At 46.9% G+C, this 25,323-nt stretch overlaps 2 protein-coding genes across 12 annotated transcripts in view; one reads left to right on the top strand and one right to left on the bottom strand.

The window, feature by feature from the left end:
- The window catches only part of LOC100974743 (lysosomal membrane ascorbate-dependent ferrireductase CYB561A3), a 13,257-nt gene extending 6,381 nt beyond the window's left edge, over positions 1 to 6,876 (bottom strand). The window contains exons 1-3 of one of the 3 annotated variants that reach the window (XM_003828445.5): positions 6,641 to 6,876; positions 2,626 to 2,721; positions 1,423 to 1,621 (exon numbers count right to left, since the gene is read on the bottom strand). In XM_003828445.5, the coding sequence (XP_003828493.1) occupies positions 1,423 to 1,606 (184 nt within the window). In that variant the 5' untranslated portion in view covers positions 1,607 to 1,621; positions 2,626 to 2,721; positions 6,641 to 6,876. Of the gene's footprint in view, positions 1 to 1,422; positions 1,622 to 2,095; positions 2,581 to 2,625; positions 2,722 to 6,640 lie in introns of those variants that run through there. The other 2 variants (XM_034932730.3, XM_034932732.3) reach the window with 2 other exon arrangements.
- On the top strand, positions 6,846 to 22,813 carry TMEM138 (transmembrane protein 138). Of its 9 annotated transcripts, XM_055094403.2 has the most exons (6): positions 7,317 to 7,532; positions 8,405 to 8,774; positions 9,158 to 9,424; positions 10,952 to 11,123; positions 12,820 to 12,895; positions 13,493 to 14,107. In XM_055094403.2, exons 3-6 carry the CDS (start codon positions 9,297 to 9,299, stop codon positions 13,603 to 13,605), a joined length of 489 nt encoding a protein of 162 aa, XP_054950378.1. In that variant the 5' UTR covers positions 7,317 to 7,532; positions 8,405 to 8,774; positions 9,158 to 9,296; the 3' UTR covers positions 13,606 to 14,107. The 9 variants fall into 9 exon arrangements, with proteins under 9 accessions (XP_063464578.1, XP_003828495.1, XP_008952093.1 ...); XM_063608508.1 differs by lacking the exons at positions 8,405 to 8,774; positions 13,493 to 14,107 and adding an exon at positions 21,371 to 22,813 and having other exon boundaries at positions 6,846 to 7,327; XM_003828447.5 differs by lacking the exon at positions 8,405 to 8,774 and having other exon boundaries at positions 6,846 to 7,327.
- Positions 22,814 to 25,323: the final 2,510 nt, after the last annotated feature.

Below are 25,323 nucleotides of genomic sequence, written 5' to 3' on the forward strand. Positions count from 1 at the left end.
CCGCCCGCCTCAGTCTCCCAAAGTGCTGGGATTACAGGCGTGAGCCACCACGCCTGGCCTGGCCTCTCCTGTCTAACTCTCAATTTCCTCATCTGTAAAAGGGATATAACAGAGCCCACCTCACAAACTTGTAAGAACAAAATGGGATGATATATGTGAACTGCACATGGTAAGCTGCTATCATCAATGGCATCGTATTGCCATTTTACAAATGGGGAAAATGAGGCTCACCGGGGCCCCAAGGCACAGATTTGAAAGCATGGGACAAAGATTACAAAGATGGATCCCAGGTTGGGCGCAGTGGCTCACGCCTGTAATCCCAGCACTTTGGGAGGCAGAGGCGGGTGGATCACCTGAGGTCAGGAGTTCGAGGCCAGCCTGACCAACATGGTGAAACCCCATCTCTACTAAAAAATATAAAAATTAGCTGGGCATGATGGCGGGCACCTATAATCTCAGGTACTTGGGAGGCTGAGGCAGGAGAATGGCCTGAACCCAGGAGGCGGAGGTTGCAGTGAGCCAAGATCACGCCATTGCACTCCAGCCTGGGCAACAAGAGCAAAACTCCATCTCAAAAAAAGAAAAAAAAAAAAAAAGATGGATCCCGGAAGAGCAAGCAAGTCCCTCATTCAGTGGCTTGACTAAACCATGAGAGGCTTCAATCTCCTGTTCTCTAGAGCTGGTTAAAAACTACAGCTCAGGTCGGGCATGATGGCTCAAGCCTGTAATCCCAGCACTTCGGGAGGCTGAGGTGGGCAGATCACAAGGTCAGGAGATCAAGACCATCCTGGCTAACACGGTGAAACCCTGTCTCTACTAAAAATACAAAAAAAAATTAGCCGGTCACGGTGGCAGGCGCCTGTAGTCCCAGCTACTCGGGAGGCTGAGGCAGGAGAATGGTGCAAACCCGGGAGGTGGAGCTTGCAGTGAGCCGCTATCACGCCACTGCACTCCAGCCTGGGCGACACAGCAAGACTCCGTCTAGAAAAAAAAAAAACAAAACAAAACACTACAGCTCAAAGGCCAAATCCAGCTCCCTACCTATGTTTGCAAATAAAGCTTTATTGGAACACGTGATCCACACTTGTGTGTATGTGTTGTCTATGGCTGCTCTCACAATACAGTGGCAGAGCTGAGTACCTGCAACACAGATTCTGTCTTGCAAAACTGAAATATTTATCTGACCCTCTATAGAAAGTTTGCCAACTCCTGCCCTAGAGTATCTGTGAAGCCACCCTTCTGAGATGCCCCCCGTCTTAACCCCTTCCTCCCCCAAATGACAGCTAGGCCCAGAGACAGCCCAACCCACCCTACCCCCATAGCCCCAAGCCCAACATTTACAAAGGCCAGCCTTGGAGAGGGAAAGTGCAGCTTTGTCCAGCCTGGGCCCTATCCCACCTCCCTTCCTGACCTCTTACTCACCACCTCCATAGAATACCACCATGCCAGCAACCATAAGCACTGGGTGCCAGTTGAACATGTAGATGCTGCCATTCCAGGCAAAGCCACCACGCCAGTACTGCATCCAGTAGATAGTGAAGAGGATGCACATAGAGCCCAGGGACCCCAGCAGCAGGCAGGACAAGTAGAACCGTCCAGACACCATTCTGATCACGCACTCCTAGAAGAAGGAGAAGTCACAAATCTCCACTGGCTCAGGTGCACCCAGTTCTCTGGCTAAAGGAGGTAACACTGATTTCGCTCTTGGCCTGTGGGATGGAATCTTTTTGCTTCAGTTCCCCTGCATCAGCCTGGGCGCCACCCCCCACCCGAGGCCTCAATGCCTGGGTGGGCCTGATCTTCAGTCACAATGACTGAGGCCCCACCCCAGCACCTGGCAGTGCCCAGACAGAGCAGCAAACTCAAGGCTATGGCTGGCCCTGGCGAAGGCCAGATGCCAAGGCCCAAGACCCAGAGTCCTGGGATTCCTCTCCCCTCACAGGACCAGAAGGTAAAGAATTACCACCCCATACCCCCCAGGAAAAAAGGGACAGGAATCAAAATCCAGGCTAAATCACGCAAACACCCAGGCCTTGGGTTCTAAGATAAGAAGGCAAAAATTACAGTCTGAAAAGAGCAAACACCCCACTATTACCCTAGACAGGAAGGAGTCAGAAAAGTTCTTCCCCATAGAGTAAGCTCTATGGGGCTAATCTTCACTGGAGAGGTAACCAGGCCTTCACTCCACTGCCCACACTCCACACCTTGAACCAGCTGATGCCCCTCAGCTGTCTCCAGCCCTGAGACTTCTGCTTTCTCTTCCTCTGGGGAAAGTCCAGAGAAGAAAAGAGGAAGCAACAACTCATGGTCCAGAAAGCAAGAGATTTATTTTGAGATTTCCAGAAGTCCTTGATAAACCCAGAAACCAACTCTGGTTTCAGGCATGGCAAATGCTTAAAGCCCTGAGCAGTTGCTCTTAAACGCTAGGTGAGTGGGCAAAGCCACAGGACTGGCCCTGCTTTCAGCTAATATGTAGGCAGCACGGGCCCAGGCATCAAGGCAGTCACCCTGTCCCACGGACTCACACCAAGAAGGCAACAGTGTGGCTTCCTGCGTTGAGGTCCCTCACTCGGAAGCAGCTAACAGCCAATAGCCCCCACGGAGGTAAAACATTTGACTGCTCACCTTTAGCCCTAATGATAGGCTCAGAGAACTGGCCTGGGCTCCAATTCCTGCGAAATGGGCACCTTGAGCAAATCACTTAACATTTGCAGGACTCACCTGCAAGAAAGGCATGGCAGTAAGAATACTTGAACAGTAAGAATAACGAACACCAGCTACGAGCACCAGAGCCTTACACACAAGATCCCATTTACTCCTCTTAACCCTGGGAGGCATATTATTCCGTGAGGAAACTAAGGCTGAGAGAGATAAGTAATTAGCATGAGGACCCAGTGAGAGTGGGTGGGGAGTTCCAAATCCTGTATGTTTAGCTTCAAGGCCCACGCTGCTTCCTTGACCACAGGTTGTCAGATCAAGTGAGAAAATGAATGTAGCACACTGTAGAAGTCAAGTATTAGAATTCTTTGCTGGGCGCGATGGCTTATGCCTGTAATCCTGCACTTTGGGAGGCTGAGGCAGGTGGATCACCTGAGGTCAGGAGTTCGAGACCAGACTGATCAACATGGTGAAACCCCGGTCTCTACTAAAAATACAAAATTAGCCAGGAGTGGTGGTGGGCGCCTGTAATCCCAGCTACTCAGGAGGCTGAGGCAGGAGAATTGCTTGAACCAGGGAGGCAGAGGTTGCAATGAGCCAAGATTGTGCCATTGCACTCCACCCTGAGCAATGAGAGCGAAACTTCATCTCAAAAAAAAAAAAAAAAAAGAAAGGCTGGGTGAGGTGGCTCACACCTGTAATCCTAGCACTTTGGGAGGCCGAGGCGGGCAGATCATAAGGTCAAGAGATCGAGACCATCCTGGCCAATATGGTGAACCCCCGCCCCCATCTCTACTAAAAATAAAAAATTAGCTGGGCATGGTGGCGCGTGCCTATAGTCCCAGCTAGCTACTCGGGAGGCTGAGGCAGGAAAATCGCTTGAACCCGGGAGGTGGAGGTTGCAGTGAGCTGCGATCACGCCACTGCACTCCGGCCTGGCGACTGAGCTAGACTCCATCTAAAAATATATATATATATATACATAGAATTCTTAGTCATCGCTGTCACGCACTTCATCCTAACTACTAACATGCAGCTCATGTTCCTTGTGCCTGCCCAGGCCTCTCAGTGGCCCTCAGCCATGCCATGCCAGCTCTCCCCATGCTAGGGGTCCACCTACTTAGGTAAAGATGCACAAGGTGACCCAAGTTGGCAGTAATCTCTGAGAAAGGAAGGTCCGGCCAGGCACGGTGGCTCAAGCCTGTAATCCCAGCACTTTGGGAGGCCGACGCAGATAGATCACCTGAGGTCAGGAGTTTGAGACCAGCCTGGCCAACATGGTGAAACCACGTCTCTACTGAAAATGCAAAAATGTGCTGGGTGTGGTGGCGCACGCCTGTAATTCCAGCTACCAGGGAGGCTGAGGCAGGAGAATTGCTTGAACCCTGGAGGGGGACGTTGCAGTGAGCCGAGATCGCGCCACTGCTCTCCAGCCTGGGGGACAAAGTGAGACTCTGTCTCAAAAAAAAAAAAAAAAGGAAAGAAGGTCCAAGGGCTGCGGGGAAAAAGCTTCCATGAAGCTGGCAGGAGAAAATCATGCCACCAGCCTCCTAGAAGATTTGTGACTCAACTACTTAACTCAGAGATTTGCTACCCAGCCTCAGAACTGCCTCCTCAATTCCTCCAAGGGCAGAGGACGTTTCAGATCACCAGATGTTCACCTAAAACACTCTCCATCCTTCAGTGAAATGTAAGAGATCTTGATCAGCAGGCTCACTCATCTGACAATATCTACTTCCACAACTGTTTTTTTTTTCTTTGTAAGAGGAAAAAGTAAATGCAGTCCGAAAGGATCTGTAGCCACACCCTAGAAAAGGTCCTGGTTTACTGCTCTGTGACAGACTTAGAATAGACCCTGGGCACACTTTCCTGACAGAGAGCTGCAAAGTTATATTGCCCTGCTCACAATACACAGATAAGCCCTCCTATTTCCTGAAATAGAGCAAAGCAGGAGAAAAGGAAGAATGCAGTGAAGGACCAGCACAGTGATTCATGCCTGTAATCCCAGCACTTTGGGAGGCCCAGGCAGGTGGGTTACCTGAAGTCAGGGGTTCGAGACCAGCCTGGCCAACATGGCAAAACCCCGTCTCTACTAAAAATACAAAAATTAGCCAGGCACAGTGGCATGCGCTTGTAGTCCAAGGTACTCAGGAAGCTGAGGCACGAGAATTGCTTGAACCCAGGAGGCAGAGGTTGCAGTGAGCCAAGATCACGCCACTGCACTGCAGCCTGTGCAACAGAGATAGACTCTGTCTATAAATAAATAAATACCCAGGAGTTCCAGACCAGCCTGAGCAACAGTGAGCCCTCATCTCTAAAAAAAAAAAAAAAAAAATTAGCTGGGAGTGATGGCATGCACCTGTAGTCTCAGCTACTCAGGAGGCTGAGGTGGGAGGATGGCTTGAGCCCAGGAGGAGAAGGCTGAAGTGAGCCGAGATCGCACCACTGCACTCTAGCCTGGGCGACAGAGCTAGACTCTGTCTCAAAAACAAAACAAAACAAAAAAACCGTGAAAACTGCAAGGCAAATGCTTGAAAATATCCTCTCATTTGTTCTAAGGGCAGGCTGGGCTGTGATCCCAGGGTGTGCTCACTTTGCAGAGCCCCATTCTAAGGGAGCAGTCAGCAAGCTCTTCTGTAAAGGTCCAGGTAGTAAATATTCTAGGCTTTGTAGAGCACATGGTCTGTCACAACTATGTCATCAACTCTGCCCATGCAAGAGCAGCCACATAAACATCTTAACAAATGAGCACCACGGCTGTGTTCCAGTAATATTTATTTATGGACACTGAAGTCTGAGTTTCACATAATTTTCACGTCACAAGATATTATTAATTTCTTGCGAAAAAGGATTCTCCCAGCTGAGCTAAAACAGGTCACGTCCAGGGGTAAGAAATGCTAGTTCCCATCCAGCCCTTAGTCTTAGAAAAAGGCTCTACGCAGGCTGGGCGCGGTAGCTCACGCCTGTAATCCCAGCACTTTGGGAGGCCGAGGCGGGCGGATCACATGAGGTCAGGAGTTCGAGACCAGCCTGACCAACATGGAGAAACCCCGTCTCTACTAAAAATACAAAAATTAGCCGGGCGCGGTAGCGGGCGCCTGTAATCCCAGCTACTTGGGAGGCTGAGGCAGGGGAATCGCTTGAACCCGGGAGGCGGAGGTTGCAGTGAGCCGAGATCGTGCCACTGCATTCCAGCCTGGGCGACAGAGTGAGACTCTGTCTCAGAAAAAAAAGAAAGAAAGAAAGAAAAAGAAAAAGGCTCTACTCCAAACTCTTGCAGTGTTACTTTTATAATTTAGAACTACAAATAAATGAAAGGGTAGAAAATCAGTTTGTTGCTCTCCCTCCCCGATGGACTGGGGGACTTCAAGAATCTTGAGGACCAGATTTAGGATACAAGCCCTAAACCCTCATCTTACAAATCAAAAACACTGTGACACTGGGGCCCAAAACAAGAAAATGACTTAGCCAAGGTAAGTGGCAGAGCTGGTACAGGAATTCGGGTCCACTCCCTCTCAGCTCTGAGGATTCCTTATTCTCAAAGGTAGCTTCTGTTAAAGTCGGAACATCAGGAGTGAAGGGCTCAATATTCCTGCCAAGGAGGTAGGTGAACAAGTTACCCCTTAGCACCGGAATAATTATAGACCCCGACTTCAGGCTGTGCCTAGGTCCGGCTCAGGTGTCCAAAGAACCGTTCCAGGCACCCGAGGGGTGATCCCTGACTCCTCTGCTGGGTGCTCGTGCCAGCTAACAATGGGTGAAAATTGGGGCGAGGAGCTCCAGCTGCTTTCTGCGTCCTCTGAAGAGCTTTCGTGCCTTTATAACCACCGCGTTGGAAGAAAGAGCGCGGAGAAAGGTGCCCACTTTCTAAAAGAGAAAATTGAGGCCGAGCAAGGGGGTCGCGACAGTGCGAAGCGAGATAGCAGCGGAACCAGCATTCGAACCCAGGTCCCTGAACTCCCAGCCCCGGGATCCTTCTCACCCCTAACCACAGTGGGACGAAGTGAGGCCGGGATCTCCGGAACCCGCCTCTCGCTACCAGGCGCCGGAGCTGCCGCTCCCGAGGTTCCTAGGAGATGCAGAAGACACTGCCCTGAATGCCTACAGCCGGCTGGCAATGCCGCCCCAGAGCAGAGCGGCGGGCGCCGCCTCGCCTTCTTATAGGCTCGCAGCACTTCCAGTCGCGCGCGAGGCCTCCTGGGAAGTGAAGTCCGGAGGCCAGGGGTGGCCGGCTCCCAGCGCGCCAAGGTGCTAACCCCCTAACTGCCGTTCCTCCTCGGCGTTTCTTCTCCAAGTCCGAAGTGAGGGTCCAGGACTGCTGCGATGCATCAGCCCCGCCTCTCATCCCCCATCCAGAGGAGGCGGAAATGTTCAGGTGAACGCGAAGCCTCCCACTACGAGCCGGCCCTCAGCAAGGCCGTGCGCAGTGTGGGCGGGAACCCTAAGTCAGCTAGCGGCGACGCTGGGAGGGCCCGGAGCAGGCCGGGCCCCGAACAGCGAAGGCTCCAACATGGCGGCCAGACTGGCCATACAGCGGGAAGAGAAAGCCGGGGACTAGCAGGCCGCACGGCGCAGACGGGCCCGCCTCCTCCATTTACTTCCGGAATTTAAAGCCGGCTTCCGGAAGCCGGGACGATGTCCCCATGACAACCGACGTTGGAGTTTGGAGGTGAGAGTGATTGACGAGGAGTGGGTTAAGTGACCAGAAGTCAGAATTTTTGGTGCTGTTGTTTTGGGCTTGGGTTTTATGCTTTGTTGTTGTTTGCCAAAGAAGCCTCGTTTTTAAGTGGATTGGGAAGCGTGAGGAATACTGCCCTAGGTACAAAGGGAAGGCGGCAGGTAGCGGTGGACGAATTAAAGAGCTTCATGAGCTTGTGAGTCTCCACTGCCCTAAACTGGAGGGGATCGTCGTACGTAGAGACAGGCATGGGCGTTTCTGCATAACAGATCCTCAAAACAGCCCTGGATGGTGGCCTATGACTAGTGGTTAAGAGCACGGGTTTGGCGTCACAGTTATGAAGCCGGGTTCTGCTGACTTGAGACCTGGAGGAATGCCTTGAGCTCTGACTTCTGTGTCCTTTCCTGTAGAATAGGAATAATTCCCACCTTGCAGACTTGTAGGGAGGATTAAAGGAAACGATCTTGGTTGACAAGTTTATCGTGGTGTGGGTACCTAGGTAGTAGCTATCAGTGTTATTTAATGCGGCCGGGCGCAGTGGCTCACGCCTGTAATCCCAGCACTTTGGGAGGCCGAGGCGGGAGGATCACGAGGTCAGGAGATCGAGACCATCCTAGCTAACATGGTGAAACCCCGTCTCTACTAAAAATACAAAAAATTAGCCAGGCGTGGTGGCACGCACCTGTAGTCCCAGCTACTTGGGAGGCTGAGGCAGGAGAATCGCTTGAACCCGAGAGGCGGAGGTTGCAGTGAGCCAAGATCATGCCACTGCACTCCAGCCTGGCGACAGAGCGAGACACTCTCTCTCTCTCTAAAATTTAATGAATGAGGAAACCGCGAACATACGTCCAATAAGGTGGGACTTCACCAGCGAGGTGGAGGAGGTGCCTTAACCTTCCGGAGCCTCTGTGTAAAATTGGGATAATATACATTGTAATGGCTACTTCTCAAGATGGTTGTAGGATTACGTAAGGTTAGAAATATGAAAAGAGCTTATAAATTGCAAAACATTTTACCGATGCTAATTTAATCGCTAACACTCCAGAGCATTTTGAAATTTCTTTATAGATTTGGCACAGCAGCGGGTCATAGGACACCCCCAGAGCAACTTGTGGGTCTTGGAATAGATGAAAAGAAACAACTGCCACTGTGTTGCAACCATAACCCTAAAGATAAAGCTTTCCAGGAGACCCCTGTTTCCTCTCTGCTTTTTCTGCCTAGGGCACTTCACACTTCTTTGCTGGCATTTTTCCTGCCTAGTTACATACTAGTCTATCAATTATGTAAGAGACAGCTTAGTCCAGTAGTTAAGAGCACAGACTGTGGACCCGTGCAGCCTGCATCTGAATACCAGCTCTGCCACTTACTAACGACGTGACCTTGGACAAATTATTTTTCCTCTCTTGGCCTCAAATTTCTCATCTGTAAAATGGGGAAGGTAATAATGTATTATGTCATCTACCTTGTGAGGTTTAAATAATGTTAGTGCTTGTAGAACACTCCCTGGCACATTGTAAGCAATGTATAAGGATTTGCTGCCATTTTTGTTACCACCGCTACTACATGACCAGGCAGTCATTCTTCTCAGTAATACTACTAGATTCCTTTGGTTAGAGACAGCTCTGCATTGAGAAGATTCCAGGCATGGAGAAAAGCTGGTGAAGGTCCTAGAATAAATGACTTCTTGGGGATTTTTGTTGTTGGTTTTGTTCACTAAAGTATCCCATGCAACTGGAGTGGTACCTGGCACACAGTAGGTCCTCAGTAAATGTTTATGGTATTAATACATTTCTAACCTTGCTTATCTTTTTGCTCCAACAGGTGCTTGCCTTAGAGCAAGGGAAACAGCTCTCATTCAAAGGAACTAGAAGCCTCTCCCTCAGTGGTAGGGAGAGAGCCAGGAGCGGTTTTCTGGGAACTGTGGGATGTGCCCTTGGGGGCCCGAGAAAACAGAAGGAAGATGCTCCAGACCAGTAACTACAGCCTGGTGCTCTCTCTGCAGTTCCTGCTGCTGTCCTATGACCTCTTTGTCAATTCCTTCTCAGAACTGCTCCAAAAGACTCCTGTCATCCAGCTTGTGCTCTTCATGTGCGTGCAGTAAGGCACTCTGGAAAGCTGAACCTACACAATTCAAAGGCCCTGACAGTGGTGATTTAGTGTCTTAAAGTTATTAGTAGGCTGGGTACGGTGGCTCACACCCATAATCCCAGGACTTTGGGAAGCCAAGGCAGGAGGATCTTTTGAGGCTGGGAGTTTGAGGACCAGCCTAGGCAACATAGCAAGACCCTGTCTCTACCTACTAAAAATTTTTAAAATTAGCTAGGCATGGTGCCACACACCTGTAATCGCAGTGATTCAGGATGCTGACGTGGAAGGATTGCTTAAGCCCAGGAGTTCAAGGCTACAGTGAGCCATGATCATGCCACTGCACTCCAACCAGGTGACAAAGACCCTATTTCAAAAAAAAAAAAAAAAAGCCAGGTGTGGTGGTTCACGCTTGTAATCCCAACACTTTGGGAGGCCAAGGTGGGCAGATCACCTGAGGTCGGGAATTCGGGACCAGTCTGACCAACATGGAAAAACCCCATCTCTACTAAAAATACAAAAATTAGATGGGCATGGTGGTGCATGCCTGTAATCCCAGCTTCTTGGGAGGCTGAGGCAGGAGAATCACTTGAACCTGGGAGGCAGAGGTTGCAGTGAGCCATGATCATGCCACTGTACTCCAGCCTGGGCGACAGAACAAGACTCCATCTCAAAAAAAAAAAAAATGTTTAAGAGTGTCAGATAGCCTGGGCAACATAGTGAGACCTTGTTTCTATTAAAACATAATTTTTTTTTTTTTTTTTGAGATGGAGTCTAGCTCTGTCGCCAGGCTGGAGTACAGTGGCACAATCTCAGCTCACTGCAACCTCCGCCCCCTGGGTTCAAGCAATTCTCCTGCCTCAGCCTCCCTAGTAGCTGGGATTATAGGTGTGCGCTACCACACCCCACTATGTATTTATCACACCCAGCTACTTTTTGTATTTTTAGTAGAGACGGGGTTTTGCCATGTTGGCCAGGCTGGTCTCAAACTCTTGACCTCAAGTGATCTGCCCACCTCGGCCTCCCAAAGTGCTGGGATTACAGGCATGAGCTAATTTTTTTTTTAAATTAGCTGAGTATAGTGGCACACACCTGTGGTCACAGCTACTCAGGAGGGTGAGGCGGGAGGATCACTTGAGCCCAGGAAGTCGCTGCAGTGAGCTGTGATCATACCACTGCACTCCAGTCTGGGCAACAGAATGAAACCCTGTCTCGAAAAATAAGGAGTATCAGAGAATCTTCTATACGACTATGTATGGAAGAAATTTTAAAAATAAAAAAGAGTATTAGAGCAGGAAAGCCTTGACTATGGACTGCAAACCCAACTGATGGGGCCAGTGGGTAATTTTAGGTAATTTTAGCTTCATGTCATTCAGGTCCCAAAACCCATGTTATCTCTGTGAGGGTTTAAGATGTCAGATGCCTATCTCACAACAAAGGACAGGCCTCGTGGTGTCCCTCAGGACATAGTACCTGCTCTTGGGTCCTCACACAGGCCTTCATTGGTTGTACTTTTTTTTATGTCTACAGCATCCAGGATATTGCAGTCCTCTTCAACATCATCATCATTTTCCTCATGTTCTTCAACACCTTCGTCTTCCAGGCTGGCCTGGTCAACCTCCTATTCCATAAGTTCAAAGGGACCATCATCCTGACAGCTGTGTACTTTGCCCTCAGCATCTCCCTTCATGTCTGGGTCATGGTAAGAGTGGCAGTCTGAATTCTTTTTTTAATTTTTATTTTAAATAGAGGTGGGGTCTTACTTTGTTACCAAGGCTGGTCTCAAACTCCTGAGCTCAAGCAATTCTCCTGCCTCTGCCTCCCAAGCTCAAGCAATTCTCCTGCTTCTGCCTCCCAAAGTGCTGGAATTACAGGCATGAGTCACTGTGCCTGGCCTGAACTTTGAATTCCTGAATCGCTAAAGGGCTAGGAATAACTTTTCTTTTCTTTTTTTTTTTTTTTGAGACAGAGTCTCGCTCTGTCGCCTGGCTGGAGTGCAGTGGTGCGATCTCAGCTCACTGCAACCTCCGCTTCCTGGGTTCAAGCGATTCTCCTCCCTCAGTCTCCTGAGTACCTGGGATTACAGGCACGCACCACCACGCCCAGCTAATTTTTGTGTTTTTAGTAGAGACTGGGTTTCACCATGTTGGCCGGGATGGTCTCAATCTCTTGACCTCGTGATCCTCCTGCCTCGGCCTCTGAAGTGCTAGGATTACAGGCGTGAGCTACTGCGCCCGGCCACTGGGATATCTTTTCTCTGGGAACCCAGCTTCATTCTTTGACATCTCACACAATCCTTCGTAGAGAACAGGTGAAATGAAAGTGGTTTGGGTTGGAGCCCTGGGCATGTGAGAGTTTCATAAGGTACTCTTGACCAACCTTATGTGTTGAAAAACAGCCTTGTCCAAGAGTCAGGGGAGTCTTCCAGAACATTCAATTCACCTTTGCCCCAAACAGGCCTACCAGGGCTAAAACAGGTAGTTGAATGTGTCTCATCATTAGCTATTTGGGCAGGTGGATGTTGATACAGGTTATTCTTAGGCATCAGTGCCCCATGGCTAATGCTGTAGGCAGTGGATGTTTTTGGAAGTAGCCAAGCAGGATTGCTGCTTGCCCTTGAGTGCTCCATGCCGTCTGCCGAGCTCCCATCACTTTAACTAGGAGAACCGGCCTCCAGGATCCCTCCCTTTGGTTCTAACATAGGCCTTAGATCAGATCCAGTGTCTATGGTTTCAGATTTCTTCTGCTTCACAAATTCTTCCAGCTCTTTGAGTATCTTGTATATTTCTCATGTACTCAATTCAATTGAACTCTAAAACCTCAGGGTTCTCTAGTTGTCACTTCATTATTAAAGCCACTTTCACACCTGAACCCCCTGTTAGGTTGTGCTTGTGATTCCACAGAAAGAAGTAGAGGTCCCAGGAAAGAAGCAAAGCAACACCAGAGTCTCCGGGTGCTTCCTGAAGAGGATTCTGTGCCCTGGTTCCTGGAGCCAAAATAGGTCCTGGCTTTGTACTATAAAAGCCGTTAATCTCATTAAACCCTGAGTACACCAAAGTCTTTATCTGACAGGAGCTGAGCCAGCGATTTTTCAAGGCAAGACAGTGACCAGCTGAACTCCTGAGATAATGAGTATATCATTTCTCCTTGGCAAAGGTTATGGAATTAAAGAGAATAAATAACTTAGTTCATACTTCCTCCCTCAAAGTTAAAAGATATTCCCTTTGCAGCAAAAAATGGAGCTTTGAGGCTCCTTCGAGAAACACTCCTTGGGGTTGTAGAAAGGAGGAAGAGGTTAGCATGATTTTAAACCAACTGGCATCTCTGCAGCTAACCAAGTTGGAGACATTAGGGCCTCTTGTGGCCATTAACTTTTGTGTATCTCACATCTCCTTCAGAACTTACGCTGGAAAAACTCCAACAGCTTCATATGGACAGATGGACTTCAAACGCTGTTTGTATTCCAGAGACTAGGTAAGGACCAGAGCAAGGTCAGGCCTCTCTCGGGTCCCACATATGTCTCTTTCAGTGAGGGCCTTGATGCTGGCTTCCCAGACCTGTCCCAGCTGGCTTGGGATGGTTGTGACAGCCACACCAGGAACAGGAGGGATTACTGCCCCTGCCCTTGCTAGAAGACTATGGGAAATCAGGAGGCCGGGCTGTCCAGCCTCATTAGGTTCTGTTCTTTTTGTTTGTTTGTTTGTTTGTTTGTTTGTTTTTGAGTCAGTCTTGCTCTGTCGCCCAGGCTGGAGTGCTGTGGCGCTATCTCGGCTCACTGCAAGCTCCGCCTCCCGGGTTCACACCATTCTCCTGCCTCAGCCTCCTGATTAGCTGGGACTACAGGCGCCCGCCACCACGCCCACCTAATTTTTTGTGTATTTTTAGTAGAGACAGGGTTTCACCGTGTTAGCCAGGATGGTCTCGATCTCTGACCTCATGATCCGCCTGCCTCTGCCTCCTAAAGTGCTGGGATTACAGGCGTGAGCCACCACGCCTGGCCAGGTTCTGTTCTTAACCTGAAATGATACTCAGGAGCACCCCTGAGGCTTCTCTTCTGCTTCCTCCCCACAGCAGCAGTGTTGTACTGCTACTTCTATAAACGGACAGCCGTAAGACTAGGCGATCCTCGCTTCTACCAGGACTCTTTGTGGCTGCGCAAGGAGTTCATGCAAGTTCGAAGGTGACCTCTTGTCACACTGATGGATACTTTTCCTTCCTGATAGAAGCCACATTTGCTGCTTTGCAGGGAGAGTTGGCCCTATGCATGGGCAAACAGCTGGACTTTCCAAGGAAGGTTCAGACTAGCTGTGTTCAGCATTCAAGAAGGAAGATCCTCCCTCTTGCACAATTAGAGTGTCCCCATCGGTCTCCAGTGCGGCATCCCTTCCTTGCCTTCTACCTCTGTTCCACCCCCTTTCCTTCCTTTCCTCTCTGTACCATTCATTCTCCCTGACCGGCCTTTCTTGCCGAGGGTTCTGTGGCTCTTACCCTTGTGAAGCTTTTCCTTTAGCCTGGGACAGAAGGACCTCCCAGCCCCCAAAGGATCTCCCAGTGACCAAAGGATGCGAAGAGTGATAGTTACGTGCTCCTGACTGATCACACCGCAGACATTTAGATTTTTATACCCAAGGCACTTTAAAAAAATGTTTTATAAATAGAGAATAAATTGAATTCCTGTTCCATAAATGGGGGAGTCTGTCTGTCTAGCTAGATCTCTTCATGTTAAGAGGCGTGCCAAGGTCCAGCTTAACATCTACTTGACCCAGAGGGAAGATGGAGCCACAGATGAAATACAGATCTTTGTTGAGATCCATTATGAGTACAAAGTATTTTAGCAGAAATTCAAGATGGAATCTGATTCTGTATCCCCCACTCCTGGAGCTCCAGATGTGTGTGCTCTGTTCAGACTCTCTTTCCTTATCAGAAGCCTTAACTGCCCTCAGAAGAATAAAAATATTCCCTTAGCCAGTTTTGGCAAAAGAAATTTTTAAAATTCTAATGTCCGTAGTATCAGTTTTCTATTGCCAGAATATTGTATAACAGTCCACCACCAAAGTTCAGGGGCATACAGCAATCAACAGCTGCCTGGCTCTTTGTCTTGGGGTTCAGCTGATCAAGGCTGTGTGTGGGTGGTTTCAGCTGGGCTCACTCATGTGTCTGTCAGCTGCAGGTCAGCTAGGCAGCTGCGATGGCCTTGGGATCCACTGGCAGTTGGCTAGCCTTCATTGACCTCAGCTGGAGTGACTGTGGTTACTCAGCTCTGGTTTGCAGATTTACTTCCCACAGACTAGCCTGGATCTGCTCACACGCCAGTGGCAGAGCGGGAAAGTCCCAGTATGCAACCCCATTTCAAGCCTGTGCTTGTCTTGTGTCTCCTAGACTCCTGTTGATCAAGGCAAGTCACGCAACTAAGCCCAGAAACAAAGTGGCAAACGGTTACCAACTACAAGTTCTTAGACTCTCATTGCTATAGAAATTGACATGAGGCTAAAAGAATTTGCCGACAAGGCTTCATTGGAGCTTATGCCTGGGCATAAGGGACACAACACAAGTCAAAGAGAGAGTTCCCTGACTGACTCCAAACAAAGCCTGCAGGGATTTTTCTCTTAGGCAAAGCACTGGAATTGACCTCGGGTAGAGTAGGCAGGCTGGGCTGGGCAAAGCACGTGAGGTTAGGGTGTGCAGGTCAGCATCTGGTTGTAAGGGTTATCTTGAATAATGGACCACCAGGTGGTCTAGCCAATGGCAGCAAATCTGTATTCTTTCCTGAGGAGGGACAGTCCACACACAATGTTGGTTTGATATTTTGGACCTCCTAAGGCCAGTTCCTGGAATTCTTTAAGTAAAAGGCCTGGTTAAACATTGTGAGAGCACAGAAGATGAATACAAAATGGCGATTTGCTTTGTATGACTAAAGCGTTGATGATAGTGGATACATCAGCAAGGTAGAGGGGTGGGTTTTGTGGTCAGTGGGGATGCATGAAAGGATGCTGTAGTGGGGGTGAGCTGAAGCCACACCCTGTCTCTACTCTGTCTCAAAAGCACTACAAATTTTCAAGGCCAAAGGCATGGATACAGAGAGAGTAAAGAATGGGGGCCATTAATTCACCCAGTCTCTCACACCAGAGAGCTGCTCTGTGAAACTTGTTCTTCAGAGATGCTTTGGCAGGGTCGCCAAGCTTTTTTTAAGAAGGGTCAGATAGTAAATATTCGAGGTCTTGAGGGTACAACCACTTAACCACGACACTGAAGCATGAAAGCTTCCATAGACTATAGGATACATAGGTAACGGGAAAGTGTGGGTGGTTTCAGCTGGGCTCGCTCATGTGTCAGCTGCGTGTCAGCTGCAGGTCAGCTAGGCAGCTGTGATGGCCTTGGGATCCATTGGCAGTTGGCTAGCCTGCAGTGACCTCAGCTGGGGGCCCCCAAACATCTCAGGACCCCCAAACTCATTATGCCAAAAGGAAAGTTAAGCCTGGAGACTGAGTCACGCAACACCGCCCCCCTCTCCCAAATAAATGAATTTATTTTATTTTATTTTGAGATGGAGTCTAGCTCTGTCACCAGGCTGGTGTGCAGTGGTGCGATCTCGGCTCACTACAACTTCCGCCTCCTGGGTTCAAGTGATTCTCCTGCCTCAGCCTTCCCAGTAGCTGGGATTATAGGCACGTGCCGCCACGCCCAGCTAATTTTTGTATTTTTAGTAGAGATGGGACTTCACCATGTTGGCCAGGATGGTCTCGATCTCCTGACCTTATGATCTGCCCCCCTCGGCCTCCCAAAGTGCTGGGATTACAGGACTGAGCCACCATTCCCAGCCCCAAATGAATTTCTGTTACTTCACAGCCTTTTGTCAAAGCATTATGCCTTAGGCCGACCCCACACCCCCAGGGAAAGGAAAAAAGCCTCAGGCATCCTTAGATGACTGCCCTCAGAAATTGTTCTGTGCTGGCTTTGAACCCTTTCAAGATGTCCTATAAAACAAGGACATGCCAATTCTTACTTCAGGTCTGCCTGCAATCTAAGTCTAGCTCCTAAAGTAAGAGTTTGTTAGATTTCACACTGATGATGCTTGTATTGGTGAAAAAGAAAGCCGAACTCTAAAATACTTGAAGAGATGTATTATTCTGAGCCAATGTGAGGACAATAACCCATGACAAAGCCCCAGGAGGTCCTGAGAACATGTGCCCAAGATGGTTGGGTTACAGCTTGATTTTATATATTTTAGGGGGACAGAAGTTACAATCAGAGACATAAATCAATAGACGCAAGGTGTACATTGATTTTGCCCAGAAAGGCAGGACATCTCAAAAGGGGAAGCCTTGCAAGTCAGGTGGATTTAAAGATTTCCGATTGGCAACTGGTTGAAAGGGTTAAATTTGGGCCGGGCACAGTGGCTTACACCTGTAATCCCAGCACTTTGGGAGGTCGAGGTGGGTGGATCACAAGGTCAAGAGTTCAGGACCAGCCTGGCCAACGTGGTGAAACCCTGTCTCTACTAAGAATACAAAAATTAGGCAGGTGTGGTGGCACATGCCTGTAATCCCAGCTACTCAGGAGGCTGAGGCAGGAGAATTGCTTGAACCTGAGAGGCAGAGGTTGCAGTGAGCCAAGATTGTACCACTGCCCTTCAGCCTGGGCAACAGAGCAAGACTCTGTCTCGGAAAAAAAAAAAAAAGTTAAATTCTGCCTAAAGAATTGAAGTATTCAATTCTACCTAAAGTGTCGAAGTCCACAGAAATGTTTGCAGTTAAGATCATGAGAGGGCATAGAAGGCAAGGTACTTGGTTTTGTTTTGTTTTTGAGATGGAGTCTCACTCTGTCTCCCAGGCTGGAGTGCAATGGCATGATCTCAGCTCACTGCAACCTCTGCCTCTTGGGTTTAAATGATTCTCCTGCCTCAGCCTCCTGAGTTGCTGGGATTGCAGGCGTGCACCACTGTGCCCAGCCGGAAAACATTCTTTCTCAAAAAAAAAAAAAAAAAAAAAGCTGGGTGCGGTGGCTCACGCCTGTAATCCCAGCACTTTGGGAGGCGAAGGCGGGGGGATCGTGAAGTCAGGAGATTGAGACCATCCTGGCTAACATGGTGAAACCCCGTCTGTACTAAAAAAAATACAAAAAAATTAGGCAGGCGTGGTGGCAGGCACCTGTAGTCCCAGCTACTCGAGAGGCTGAGGCAGAAGAATGGTGTGAACCTGGGAGGTGGAGCTTGCAGTGAGCTGAGGTCACACCATTGCACTCCAGTGTGGCAACAGAGTGAGACTCTGTTTCAAAAAAAAAAGAAAGAAAGAGGGATTGTTCAGGACAAACCAGCAAGTCCAAGCATTTCATTAACAGTCTGTGTAAGTTACAATAAGAGAATTTACTTTTTTTTTTTAAAGCCAAAAACTTTTATATAATCAAGTTGTCACATTAAGTTTGGTTTGCCTAGGAAAAAAACAGATTAAAAAAAAGTTTTTAATTAAGGTTATTACATCTGTTTATCTGTCTATATGCGCTTTTAAAATACTTGCAACATTGAGTTACAGGGCTTTGATTCCTGGGTCTAAGAAGGACAGCAAGTCCTGCTAAATGTTAAACACTGACGGCAATTAAAGCCCCATCTTCACGCCTGGTAGAAGATGCCAATCAAAATAAACTTCATTCCTGAAGCACAGGGCTGGAAAATCAAAGCTATTCAACTCCTCAAGGCCCAGGGACTATCAAGAAAGAGGCGGACAGATGAGATTGTAAAGGCTGATTTTGAGAGACAAAATAAGTTCAGTTTCCCTATAAATTAATCATTAATGTCAAAGGCACACTGAAGCAAGACCAGCATATGGGCCTCTGTGTCAGATTAACAAGGTTTTCTTGAAGCAGTAACTGACTCCTTAATAAAGGTTATAAAAGTTATAAAGGCTTATGGAAGTTATATTTAATTGGCTTCATGCTGTTTTTATTAGGGCTTATTGTTTGGAAAATTAAGTCTCCTCTCTCAAAGAATGAAGGTTTTTACCTTTTTTTTTTTTTTTGAAATCCTTGAGTTATCACTGGTTAAATGAATGACTTATTTAACAATGGCCTGTGATAACCTTTGATATTTGAGAAACGTTCCAAAATCAAATTATAAATAATGTCTTTTTCAGACCTAATTAATCCTTTAACATATTATTAATAGGTTCCCTAAAGTCCAAAAATGACATATTTGGCTTACTTGGTATAAAAATTATACAGGAAACATTGTCAAATATAAAATGGTGTTTGGTTTTCTTTGGGCTGTATTTGTATAAATATGTTATTGGATGTGTTCCAAAATTATGGGAGACTCCTATAATTATTTTTTATTTTTTACTTTTTATTTTTTAAAGATGGAGTCTCACTCTTGTCGTCCAGGCTGGAGTAGTGCAGTGGTGCAATCCTGGCTCACTGCAACCTCCGCCTCCTGGTTCAAGCAATTCTCCTGCCTCAGGCTCCCAAGTAGCTGGGATTACAGATGCCTGCCAACACACCCGGCTAATTTTTGTATTTTTAGTAGAGATGGGGTTTTGCCATATTGGCCATGCTGGTCTCAAACTCCTGACCTCAGGTGATCCATCCACCTCGGCCTCCCAAAGTGCTGGGATTACAGGCGTGAGCCACTGCGCCTAGTCCTTTTTTTTTTTTTTTTTTTTGAGACAGAGTTTCGCTCTGTCACCTAGGCTGAAGTACATTGGCATGATCTCAGCTCACTGGAAACTCTGCGTCCTGGGTTCAAGCAATTCTCCTGCATCAGCCTCCCAAGTAGCTGGGATTATAGGCACCCACCACCACACCCAGCTAATTTTTGTATTTTTTTTAGTAAAGACAGGATTTCACCATGTTGGCTAGGCTGGTCTCGAACTCCTGAGCTTGGGTGATCCACCTGTCTCAGCCTCCCAAAGTACTGGGATTACAGGTATGAGCCACTGCCACTGGCCTTGGAAACTCCTATAATTCTGATATGACTTAATGTACATTATCGGTAATAATTATAACTGTTATGTTAAATTATTATGTGCCACAGAGGTAACAAATTTCCTTGTCAGTTTTGTCTTTGACTATAGCTGCCCTAAAACATTTTGTCATCCATGGACAATTGTTGTTTTGCTTTGGTCCTCTTTAGAAGGTGGTTTTATAATCAGCTATAAAACTCTAGGCCAGGCGTGGTGACTCACACCTGTAATTCTAGCACTTTGGGAGGCCAAGGTGGGCAGATCATGATGTCAGGAGATTGAGAACCATCCTGGCCAACAAGGTGAAACCCTGTCTCTACTAAAAATACAAAAATTAGCTGGGCGTGGTGGCAGGTGCCTGTAATCCCAGCTACTCAGCTACTCAGGAGGCTGAGGCAGGAGAATTGCTTGAACCTGGGAGGCGGAGGCTGCAGTGAGCCGAGATCGCGCCACTGAACTTCAGCCTGGTGTCAGAGTTAGACTCCATCTCAAAAACAAACAAACAAACAAACAAACAAACTCTAATAGGTGCCCCTGAATAAGGTTTCTGATAACTTTAGAGATTGTCACATCAGAATAGAGGAAAAACTTTCACGACTCATGGAGAACTGAAATGTTCATGAAAAATGAAGCAGAACAGGAATTAATTGCATGGACTAAAGTAATAGGTGTCTGAAATGATCTTTTTAACTTTACACTTAAAATGTTGCTGATCCTGTGTTTTGTTTTTCAGAGTCAAGAAAACTTTTAAGCTATTTATAGCTTTAACAATTGAGTATACTCCTATGAACAAAATTTGCAGCATATTTGTTTTTCTCTGATTTCTCCAGAATTTGGAGATTATTTGTGAGTATTCTTTTTTTTTTTTTTTTTTTGAGATGGAGTTTCACTCTTTTTGCCCAGGCTGGAGTGCAATGGTGTGATCTCAGCTCACCACAACCTCTGACTCGCAGGTTCAAACCATTCTCCTGCCTCAGCCTCCCGAGTAGCTGGGACTACAGGCATGCGCCACCATGCCTGGCTAATTTTTGTATTTTTAGTAGAGATGGTGTTTCACTATGTTGGCCAGGCTGGTCTCAAACTCCTGACCTCAGGCGATCCACCCACCTCAGCCTCCCAAAGTGCTGGGATTACAGGCATTAGCCACTCCACCCAGCTGTGAGTATTCTTAACTTATGACAATACTGTTATTTGCATAAGTGCAATAAGAATCTGTTTTCGTTTGTAACAGGACACAATTGGAGAAACTGGTTATTTTACCAAGGCTTTTACTGGAATGGTGTGCTTTCCTTTAAGCAATCAAATTTGACTTTATGGAGCCAATAAAAGCCCCTTGGAAAAACTGGCCCCATACCTTTGTCCACACAGCCGCTGTCCGAGGTTTCTGACCTGTGGCAAGTAAAGCACGTCACTTTCTGACAGGCCCAGGAGTCCCAAGTTTATCTTGGAACCTCAAGAGGAGAGGATCATGCAATTCATAGGTATTTGATGGCACAAATCCACGGCTGGGCTCGGCTTTTAAAAAGTCTTATCTGAGATTCTTTCTATGGAACAAAGTTTCATCAAAGCCAATTTAAAAGCCTATGTAAAAAATAATTATTCGGCCAGATGCGGTAGCTCATGCCTATAATCCTAGCACTTTGAGAGGCCAAGGCAGGCGGATCACCTGAGGTCAGGAATTCAACACCAGCCTGGCCAACATGGTGAAACCCCATCCCTACTAAAAATACAAAATGTAGCCAGGTGTGATGGTGCATGCCTGTAATTCCAGCTACTCAGGAGGCTGAGGTGGGATAATCATTTGAACCCAGGAGGTGGAGGTTGCAGTGAACTGAGATCACGCCACTGCACTCCAGCCTGGATGACAGAGCAAGACTCTGTCTCAAAAAAAAAAAATAATGGAAAACTGGAAAGAGAAAAATTGTTTCAAAAACTATAGCACGCCTGTTGTTAGATTCTTGTCTTGCCTAATGTTTTTCAATTTTATTATTTTCTACAGTTTGGACCGAATTCTAATTTTTCTTGACTACAAGTCTTCAAAATAATGTTTTCATTTTTTTCTTCTTTTTTCCATTTTTTTCCAATTTGGAGTCACTGAAAACTAAGCTGTGCTTTCATAAAGCCCTGCAAACTGAATCTAGACAACTTCAGAAGAAAAATAACAGCAACCTATTTACATACATAAGCCACTTTCATACCTGCCTACCGATGTATGGACTTCAGAGTAATGTGGCTTATAGCAATTTTCCAGGATTGTTCTTTTGTTTGTTGTTGTTGTTCTCCCTTCCTCCCCCTATTTTGTCTTTATGGGACATGACACTTCACAACCTTCTAAAAATGAGTTTTCCTAATAACTCAGGACCTACTCGTCTAGAAATAAACCATCCTAGCCATGAGAGATCAGATGAAACATGAGACAAGAGACTGATTTTTTTCTAAAATGCTTTCTCTAAAAGATTTTTAAAAAGAAAGGGGAGGAAATGTGAAAGGAAAATATCTTGGGCCCCCAAATCACTCAGCTAAAGGCAAAAGTCAAGCTGGGAACTGCTTGGGGCAAGCTTGCCTCCCATTCTAATCAAAGTCACTGCTCTGCTCACTGAGACAAATGCATATCTGATTGCCTCCTTTAGAGATGCATTCATGAGAAACTCAAAAGAATGCATCCATTTGTCTCTAGTTTACCTGTGACCTGTAAGCCCCTCCCTGCTTCGAGTTGTCCCGCCATATTGTTTCACTGAGCCAGACTAAGGCATACGTGACTATTCCTCTACCCTCCTCTTGCATGTAAATTGTGCCTTCAGTGAAAGGCTAATCAGAAACTCAAAAGAATGTAATTGGTTATCTCTTATCTACCTATGACCTGGAAGTCCACTCCCCTGCTTAGAGTAGTCCCACCTTTCTGGACCAAACCAATGTACATCTTACACATACTGATTGATGTCGCTTGTCTCCCTAAAATGTATAAAACCAAACTATGCTCTGACCACCTTGAGCACAAATTGTCAGGACCTCCTGAGGCTGTGTTGTTACAGGCACGTGTTCTCAACCTGGCAAAATACACTTTCTAAATTAACTGAGACCTGTCTCAAATTTTCTGGGTTCACACTCACTTGGCGATCCAAGATTTATTTTCCTTTCACACTGGTCAGATGTGCCTGAATTCCAAAGGGAGGACAGTATAATGAAGCATGTCCAAACACCCCTTCCAATCATGACCTGAACTAGTTTTTCAGGTTTAGTTTGGAATCCCCTTGGCCGAGAGGAGGGTTCATTCAGTCTTTTGGGGGACTTAGAATATTACTTTTGGTCTACACCAGGGAGGACATGGAAGCTTCCTGGCTGTTTTCTATACATTGCCCTATGCATGTCTTCCATCTGGCTATTCTAGAGTTCTTTCCTTTTATAATAAACCAGCAATCTAGTAAGTAAACTGTTTTCCTGAGTTCTATGAGCCATCCTAACAAATTACTGAACCCAAGGAGAGGGTTGTGGGAATCTCTGATTCATAGCCAGTGGGTCAGAAGTACCAGAGAGCCAGACTTGCGATTAGCATTTGAAGTGGGGACATTCTTGTGGGACTGAGCCTTACTTAACCTGTGGGCTCTGATGCTAACTCCATGTAGTGTCAGAATTGAATCGAATTGTAGGACACCCAGCTGATGTTGAATAATTTGTCAGTGCGGGAAAACACCCACACATACCATCATACCTGGCTAATTTTAATTTTTTTGGGTAGAGATGGGGCCTTCCTGCTGTTGCCCAGGCTGGTATCAAACTCCTGACCTAAAGCAATCCTCCTGCCTGGGCTTCCCAACGTGGTGGGATTACAAGCGTGAGCCACTGCACCTAGTGGAAAGAAGCACTTTGAAAGGGCTTAGAGACTTCCATTCTTCTAACTGACCAACACTCCACTCAGGAACTAGAAAAGTCAGATAAAATACACACACAAAAAAAGTCATATATATATATGATTTTCAGTTTGAGGCTTTCTTTTTTTTTTTTTTTTTTTTGAGATGGAGTTTCACTCTTGCTGCCCAGGTTGGAGTGCAGTGTCGTGAGATATATATATATATGTGTGTGTGTGTGTGTGTGTGTGTGTGTGTGTGTGTGTGTATAGTGTTTTTAGTAGAGATGGGGTTTCGCCATTTTGGCAAGGCTGGTCTCAAACTCCTGACCTCAGGTGATCTGCCTGCCTCGGCTTCCCCAGGTGTTGGGATTACAGGCGTGAGCCACCACGCCCAGCCTAAATAATAATCTTAAAAAATCATATTTTTAATACCCTCAGAGAGCTGGTGAAGCAAGAAGGACCGGCAGACCTAAAATTCTAGAGTACAGAGAACCATAGAGAAGCCAGCTAACAATTGCAACAGAATTCTCCCTGGGGTATTTACTAATTCTACAATTGAGCAAGAGGCTAAGAATCCAAGCATTGCCCAGACAAGGTTGCAGAAAAGCCAGCTGAGCTAAGTCATCTCATAACACTGGAGGAAGAAAACTGGGGAGTCAAAGAGCCTTTAAAACATAACAGATTTTTTCCTTAAGATATTTACCAAATTCTGAAGCTGTGTAGAACTAGAGGCTATAAAAATCTAAGCCTCTGGTGAGGCATGGTGGCTCATGCCTGCAATCCCAGCACTTTGGTGAGGCTGAGGTGGGCGGATCATCTGAGGCTAGGAGTTAGAGACCAGCCTGGCCAACACAGTGAGCCCCTGTCTCTACTAAAAATGCAAAAATTAGCCAGGCCTGGTGGTGCGTGTCTGTAATCCCAGCTACTCGGGAGGCCGAGGCAGGAGAATCACTTCAACCCAGGAGGAGGAGGTTGCAGTGACCATGCCAACGCACTCCAGCCTGGGTGACAGAGTAAGACTCCGTCTCAAAATAAATAATAATAAAAAAATAAGCCCCAAACTTCTGAGAAGCAGAGTAGAATTTCTGACTGATAGCGATGAAGATTCGAATTTAGGACCCACCTGGGCAAAGGGATTGGCAAACACACAGGGCTTTCATATGAATGCTCAGGAGGGCTCCTTACTGGGAACAGGATGAAACAGGTGGACTGAAATTTGTCAAAATTGTAATGCAGGCTGGGCGCGGTGGTTCATGCCTGTAATCCCAGCACTTTGGGAGGCCAAGGCGGGCGGATCACGTGGTCAGGAGATTGAGACCATCCTGGCTAACATGGTGAAACCCCATCTCTACTAAAAATACAAAAAATTAGCTGGGTGTGGTGGCACACGCCTGTAGTCCCAACTACTCGGGAGGCTGAGGCAGGAGAATCGCTTGAACCCGGGAGGCAGAGGTTGCAGTGAGCCGAGATCGCACCACTGTACTCCAGCCTGGAAGACCAAGCGAGACTCCATCTCAAGAAAAAAAAAAAAATTGTAGTGCAGCCTCAAACCATAAAGTCCCTGATGGGGTTAAAGTGATCAGCACTCCTTCTATGTGCCTAGCAAGGAAAAGTTGGAAGAAAAAACATCTGTAAGTTTTTATACACAATTTCTGGGTCTAATAAAAATTACTAGTTTGCTAAAAGGTAGGGCCATATCAATAAAACAAGAGAAAAACTAGGAAATAGAAACAGGTGATCTAACTGTTAAAAAAGGAAGACAAGGAGTCAACAATAGAGGAAAACAAAAATTAGCCAGGCATGGTGGCACAAGCCTGTAATCCCAGCTACTTGGGAGGCTGAGACAGGAGAATCTGTTGAACCCAGGAGGTGGAGGTTGCAGTGAGCCGAGATCGTGCTAGTGCACTCTAGTCTGGGCAACAAGAGTGAAGAGCGAAACTCCGTCTCAAAAAAAAAAAAAAAAAAAAAAAAGGAAAATATGGAAGAAATAGACAAACTATCATTAACTTAAAATAATCAAGAGGGTCAGAATGTGTTTTAAAGACAGTGTATTCAAGAGCAAAGTTCTGGCCAGATGCAGTGGCTAATGCCTGTAATCCCAGGAC

The sequence above is a fragment of the Pan paniscus genome, chromosome 9, assembly GCF_029289425.2.
Source record: "Pan paniscus chromosome 9, NHGRI_mPanPan1-v2.0_pri, whole genome shotgun sequence".
Lineage (NCBI taxonomy): Eukaryota > Metazoa > Chordata > Mammalia > Primates > Hominidae > Pan > Pan paniscus.

Bases quoted from the DNA above. Each gene is read 5' to 3' on its own strand.
- TMEM138 (XM_008953843.5), top strand. From the start codon at position 9,297: ATGCTCCAGACCAGTAACTACAGCCTGGTGCTCTCTCTGCAGTTCCTG. The intron at 9,425-10,951 runs GTGCGTGCAGTA...TTATGTCTACAG, and splicing joins ATCCAGCTTGTGCTCTTCAT to CATCCAGGATATTGCAGTCC. The intron at 11,124-12,819 runs GTAAGAGTGGCA...CATCTCCTTCAG, and splicing joins CCCTTCATGTCTGGGTCATG to AACTTACGCTGGAAAAACTC.